General features: G+C 31.2%; 1 protein-coding gene across 1 annotated transcript in view; it reads right to left on the reverse strand.

The window, feature by feature from the left end:
- Window positions 1-7,009, reverse strand: part of LOC106478635 (transmembrane protein 5-like) — an 18,740-nt gene extending 11,731 nt beyond the window's left edge. The window contains exons 1-2 of the mRNA XM_013939194.2: window positions 6,854-7,009; window positions 1,158-1,385 (exon numbers count right to left, since the gene is read on the reverse strand). Of these exons, the coding sequence (XP_013794648.1) occupies window positions 1,158-1,385; window positions 6,854-6,992 (367 nt within the window). The 5' untranslated portion in view covers window positions 6,993-7,009. The remainder of the gene's footprint in view (window positions 1-1,157; window positions 1,386-6,853) is intronic.
- Between the last annotated feature and the right edge of the window lie 625 nt (window positions 7,010-7,634).

Raw genomic sequence — 7,634 nt, forward strand, 5'->3', positions numbered from 1 at the left:
AATAACCAAAAAATCATAAATTACTACATCAACATCCCAGAATTTCACTATAATTTACCAAGCTTAGCAATTAAGCTGTTTTTGGGTCTCAAAAATTATGAAATTTTGAGCAGACTAAAGACTCAACTTACCAGCTTGAAGATTTGTATCAAAAGAACGATATGAAGTTGTGATACTTGAAAATGGTTGAGAAAGCTACTATGGGTACATGTCACAGACAGAAGTAAGTGTATTTAAGGGAGTGTTCCCAAAATGGAAAGAGGAGAGCGGGGCCACTGTGTTTGATTCAGTACATGTGCAATATCTCAGCAAATGAAAAAGATAGGAGGTTCTTATTTGATATCCTAGCTTCTCAATATTGGTAATTTGGGTTCCTAATTTGTAAGAAACTATAGACTTTGTATTTGGACGTCACAAACATCTGCATTCAAAATATCATGTGACACAAAAATTGATATTTAGGATTTCTTTTTTAATATTTACTTTTAAATACTAAAATTTGAAATAAAATCTACAATTTGATACCAAACTTACTGACATACAATCATAAAATAGTAGTTCAATAAATGCAATATGACATGGCCTTTGACCTGTAATGATAAGGTTAAATAAAATTACAATTCTGAAAATAGTAACAAATGTAGTTTTATTAGATAATTTTTTAAATTCATATGCACTATCATCACTTTTAATGAACTGATCAGTTGGTCTGTATGAAATCATAGGCATCTTTCTTCCTTGTTTAGATACCTTAATATAAACAATCTATATTTTTGCAAACATCAGTGATTTCACTTCATACATAAGCTTCATTAAACACTTTAAAAACCTGAGTATTCTTTCATAATTTTAACTTAACTAAGATGACACCTAACATGCTTATTGCTACTAAGTCTTCTAATTTCAGCAAATACTTTTAATATTAATATAAAAAACCATAGCACAGCTAGCTAATCTTTACATCTCTTATCTTCTAAAACCTATGGCATGATTATCCCAAGGTAAGAAAGATTTACCTACTTATATCAGAAGCAATCACAACAGAGGTCCAGTACTCAAGCTCTATTTGAATCTGACTTGTACTTTAAAAATGCATATGAACACAATAAATTTAAGTTTAAAATCATCACATATATAGATGTTATATGTAAGCTTACCAATAGCAGCCTTTCCCCAGATTTCAATACTATAACTTCTGGTTCCTGATTCACTCTGAGCAATGACATTTTCTTTTTGTTTTCCAGTATGTTTTCCAAAGTCCAAAGACTGATTAAACCACCACTTATTTTTTTGTTGCTCTGGGAGATTCTGGTTTTTATTAAGAGGACGGTTTTGTCTTTCACTCTCAAATTCTTCTCCCCAAGGATTCCAATTATCTTCGTCATCTAACAATGAAATAACATTTTATTCATGCTAAAATATTTACACATTAATATTTTTCTTACCACATCTCTAATATAGAGAAATATAGAAAAATAAGGCAGTTGTGAGAGTTGCAAAAAAAGGAAATAATTAAGAATTCATCTCCTAAGAGCCTACATGAAGAGTGGGAAATAGCAACTGGGGAGAGATGAAAACCAAAGGCAGTTAAAATTGCAATATGGTGTAAGAAATGTGTTTCAAAGGTATTGGGGTAACCCACATACTTGCCTGCAAAATCACATCTAGGGTACATTAACGGCTAGAGGACAAAATAAGTTATGAGATGATATGAAAAGGACGAAAGTGTCATCATTCATAAAAGAAAAAAAAAAACACAAGTTGTTAAACCCAACTGTTCAAAGTGGAAGGAGATGAATCATGAGACACAGAGGAAGTCTACGGTAACAAAAAGACATTGTCAATTGCCATGAAATGGAGCTATATAAGTGAGATAACAATGAACTGTCCGAGCAGAACAAAGGAGATGATAGGGGTTGGAACAATCATACAGCCCAAATCATGGGGAAGAAGAAGCATTCTGGGAATAAATCAAATTGTTCTTAAGTTAAGAGTACAAGAGGTCTAAGGCTTAATGTTAGAGCAATGTCTTCTGCAAGCAAGGAGGAGAAGAAAATACAACTTTTGAGTAAGATGGTACAGGAAACAGGTGACCAAGGGTTGGAACTGGAGCAAGCCTCAGAACTAATCAAAGGTTCCAGTACAGAAGACGAACTAAACAAGAAGGACAACTGGTGAGAAAGGATTGGAAATGTTCCATAAGACTAGAGAAATAAAATGAGAATGACCAAGGAAGAGAGAGAAGTTTATTGACAAACACACAGAAAGAGATCTGACTACTCCTGACTCAGCATTCACTGCTGGAGCTCCTTCATTATTCATCTCATCTGGGTTGGCTGAAGAGCCAAGTCCATTTTGCCCCATCCAGTATCTGATTCACTTATATTAGTTCCCCAGTAATACACATTGATATATTGTGCAATAAGTTACTATAACTATCATGGAAGTCCCTAAGATAAGACTGAGGGAAGTAACTTCACAAAGTAAGGTATCCTGACAAGGCAAATCTCAGAAACAAATGAACCAAGTTAACTGGACACTGCAAAAGATATTAAAAGATTAAAACCAAAGTTCAGAACAGGTAGGTATGATTTTACCCTGTGAAGTGTTGGACTAGCAATGTAGAACCGTCAAAAGAAGATAAAGCATTAATAGATACCAAAGAAGTTCAGCAAGAAAAAGATGAAGAACAGACTGAGACTGAGAAAGAGAGACAAAAATGAGGAGGAGAATATTACCAAGCCAATGTTGTTTGTTTTTCCTGTCTGTTTCATAATATTTTTTTTCTTTTTGAAATAACTCTTCCATACAGAATTTATGCTGTCAAAATTGTCTTTTGTTTCAGATTTTCTAAAATAGATAAAGGTACAGCTGAAACTACAGCTGATTGTGACATATCTCTTGTAATTTAATTTGTTCTTTTTCTCCATGCCTATTCCCTTGTTTTCTATTCTTTAAAGTTAAATTTCTGTTTTTACGAAATTTTTGTCTTGACTTTACACATAATCCCAACTGCGTCATCCTCTCATACCTAAATAATCTTATTCTGTGACATATAGCTGTGTTTCATTTTCTTTCCTTAAACTTCATTTCCTTGAATCTCTACTTCCAGAAACAAGAAAAAATATAAAATATGCTAACACTAAACAAAATTGGCTGAATGTTTTGAAGAGATATGGAGGTAGAAAATTTGTGCAGTTTATTTGATTGGAACTGTTGTTCTTAATACTGTAAAGGATATAGTTAAAAATCATGTTAAGCAATAGCATTTACATTTGATGCTAGACATAAATATACCATAACTGAAATATCTTTGATATTAAAAAAAATGCAAAGTTAATAACTTCAGAATTCTTAATATATTAATGGGGATGATTCCCTGAAATTATAAGGATTGTTGGATGAGAATAAAGTTATGACTTACACAGAAAATAAAAATTACTTCAAATTCTTATTAGAATATATTTCTTTCAAAACTTGCATTCCACAAAAATCACATTCAAAGTTTGGCAGTCTGAAAACAATATTGTAACTACAGGGAAAATTATATTTACTTTGGAAATGAGCTGCAAAATTAAGAAACTTTTGAAAAATAGACATCAGGTTATTGACTTTCTTATTAAGGGATTCATCTAATTTTTTAATGTTGCATGAATTCTTAGTATTATGAATTTTGAGAAGAATGATACAAATGATTATTATAGTAATCAGTAAATACTGTAGATATAGTATGGTTGATATATTATTACATATTCTTCTTCTTTGATTTCACTCATAATTTCTTATAATAATGAAAAGTGCTATTCTTGAGACAAACAAAAATCATTAAGGTATGTAAACATAGAACATAAAATGTAAAATAAAGAGGTTTATAGTTGCATTTGTGTGTAAAAATAAAAGGAAAATTACCAAATAATCCACTCTAAGATCTGATAAAATGATGGCTTTATAAAGCAAGCTGGAATATTCAAGATTCTATTTTTAACTATTTTGTGATTAGTTTACTTCAGTTATTTCTTATGCTCTGTACATGTTAACCTTTAACCATACACGAATGAAGGACTTTTTTTTTTGACATCACACTTTTTTATACCTAAGTAACATCTGGAAAGAAATGTCTGTAATGTTATAAAAGGTCATCTTATTTAAACAAAAGCACAAATAAATAAATTACTTTATCTAACAATAAGGCTCTTCAAAGTCACAGGTTAATTAGGTTTGAAAGTAATTGAGGATGTAACTATTGTTGGTATATACAACATCATGCTGAATTAGATAAATGACAAGTATAATCAATGACACATAAGCACTTCAATTTACTAGTCAAAGCCTAATTTGAAAGAATAGTGAAAACCTTGATTACTATTAGCAAGTCTGTTTTATATATATGGGGATGGTCCAGGTACTCCAAAATTCCTTTCAAAATTGCTGCAAACTAATAATAGAAGCAACATTCTGAAAGTAATAAACAAAACACAGAAACCTTGGCTAGTATCAAATTAGAACCTGCCTTTTCCAGTAATAACACCACAGATAACAACAAGGTATTCAAGATCAAGGAGACATTCCTAACCAAGTTATGGAAAACCTATTCTTGGGAAATGCTCGAGTACCCCCTCCTCCAGCCTTTTTCAGGTTCTAATACTACTGGTGGAGAAAAAAGTAGTATATTTTCTTTCCTTACAAACACAAGTAGAAATACTTGTTTATAACTTCAAGGTTTTTCTGCTTCAGTTTTTATGATGTGTGTGTGTTTCAACGTAAACCAAATATCAGGTTATGTACTTTTTTATATGGTTATGGAAAAGTAGAAGGCTCCAACTCTCCATATACTTTTTTTACCTCTGTAGGTAGCTCAGAAAGAAAATATAAATAGGAAGTTTCAGTGATTTGTAACTAATGAAAATAACAAAAAAATTCACTCAACATTGGATTTCACAGTCCAAATTTGGTAGAATTACACTGAAAGTTCAGTTATGTAGTTAATAATTAATGAAAAACAATTAAATATCATACCTGTAAATCGACCTTTCACACCACATAACCTTCCCATTGGAACAATATCAACAAAATGTCAGTGAATGTTATCAAATTATTGCTTTATCTTGGAAAACTGAGACTGCATGAAACCCATATCAAGGCAAGATAAAATGTAGTCCCAATAAAATCCATCAATTTCAAACTCATACACATAGATTAATATTATATGGATAAATGAAATGAAAACTGTCAACAACCAAATGTTAAAAATGAAGTATGAGCTTACCTATATACCTATGAAAGTATAGGAGATATTTTGTAATCACACTGGTTGTAAACTTGAAATACCGTGATTGATAGATACATACCAGTAGTAACCTCCACCTGTTCTACGTCACACCATAATGTAATTGATAAATTGTTCATACCAGTTAATCTTAGACTATTGCAGCACATGTTCTTTAGCTCTAACCACACCCAATGATATAATGTATAGCAAACTGTTGTCAGGACAACATATCGTCTGTTTTCACCTGATGATATGATGTGAAGCAAGATGTTGCCAAGCCAACGTACAGTCTGTTTACAATCCCACTTCATCATTTTTTGACATGCTGTCAGTTCAATTTGGGCAGATGTATCATGTATCAGTTTATGCATTATGTAACAGGCACCACAAAGTTTATTGTAAGGCATTGTCTCTACAAATTCAATGGCTACAAATAATTATAAATGGTTTTAAAGTTTTGTTGTGTGTTTTCAAATAGACAGTGCTTATAAATCCAATTAAACTGCCCAGACCAAAGTAGAGCATAAAGGGATCTATTGTTTCATGTATCACTGATCCTGATTGGTTCAGCCAAGTTGAACCAACCCCCTGTTTTTGGTTTTAACATTTGTTTGCTGCCAAATGGCAGAAAAAAGGTTTAGTGATCATTGTTTTTTAAAACCTATTTACAAGTAGTGGGAGTATGGTTGCCTTCAAATAAATCATGCAAACTCAGTGTGTATAAGTGCTGTTGATATTTTTCATTTGTTGTTTAGTGTACAATAATTAGTATTTTGCTCATAGGAGATTTATATATTCACAATTATGATTTTGCATTCACATACTTCCGAGGGCGGGAACTATAATTCTCCAGGGTTCCCTAATATAAAATATGAGAAGAAAAATGTCTTTAAAATTCAAATTTTATAACTTTTTTTTTAATTTTTCAATTAATAATGACAGAAGTTCAAATAGGAAATGGCAAATGAAGTACAACCACCGTATAATTTAATGCAATGACATGGCTAATGTCTTTGCATTAAATTATAATACTTACTTTTGAAACTTATAGTGCCATTTATTTATCTTTTAAAGTTACTAATTCTTTATTGATAAGTTACAAGTCAAAGATATTATGGAAAGTTTAACCTTATTTGAAAAAAAAAAAAACACGGAGAGTTGAAGCTTTTCTCTTCACAATAATCTTTTTATATTTTCACATCACGGTATCAGTATCACAGTAATAAACAAAAACAAGAAAAAAATACAAAACAAAAAGGCTTATTACGATATTTGTTTTTGAGTTAAGACAGATGAGTGATATATAATAATTGTGTCAACACCTAGGTCAGTGGGCGACAGGTGTAAATGTAAGAACTTAACAATATGAATAAATTTTATACGAGTACAAATACTAGCATTGAAGTTCATGTCCAGTATCTAGTACGTGATCGATGTAATTTGTTAATGTTATGTAATTTATAAAAACAGATTTTTTGAGCAATAACTTTGTGCTAGCGTTAGGCTTAACGCCCAAAGACTCAACTACACTGAGCAATAAACTGGAGTTAGGTCAACGTTATAAACATTCACAAAAATACTCACCTGGTAAAGTCCATATTTTTTGAGAACTTTTTTTGTCCTTTTTAAAATTTTTAACTAACAAAATATATGCAGTATAACATGTTAATACACAATGAATTGCGAGTACTATTATTGCTATTTTTTTCAAAGACATCAACATCACGCCATGTCAAGTATATTAATTACATTTTTAATCAGTAGGTGGCAGAGCACTTTGTATTATTTTTTTAAGCATTGTTTGTTTGAGGTAAAAACAAGTTAACTGCAGATTATTATTTTTTCCACATTCCTTTTGGTTCATCCATAACTGCTTGAAAGTATAGATGTGTAAAAAAATAATATTCTTTGTTGTTAAACGTAAAGCTATGTAATGAGCTATCTCCCCAACTATGGAATCTAAAATCATTTTTTTTTGCTTAATGCTGAGCCACAGGCAGGCAAGAATTTTAAAACTGTCACTAGTGTAATCTTGATTAGTCCCCTGGAGGATCAGCGGTTAGTTTACAGACTTCCAACACTAAAATCTGGGATTCGATTTCCCACATTAGATAAAGTTCAGATATCCCTTTGTATGTCTTTGAGCTAAAATAAACAAACACTTTGTTTAACTATTCGTAAGATAATATATATGTTACCATTAAACTCTGTTTATGATAAGTCTTTCTTAGTCAAAAACAAACTCATTAAATCGAGGTGCTGGTTCAGCGTATGTCTTATTTTGAATTTTCAATCAAATATGCCAAAGATTTAACTGATAAATAACAGATATAATTACCTCAAGGTATCACCTGACACAACAAGG

Source organism: Limulus polyphemus, unplaced genomic scaffold (genome assembly GCF_000517525.1).
Source record: "Limulus polyphemus unplaced genomic scaffold, Limulus_polyphemus-2.1.2 Scaffold11, whole genome shotgun sequence".
NCBI lineage: Eukaryota > Metazoa > Arthropoda > Merostomata > Xiphosura > Limulidae > Limulus > Limulus polyphemus.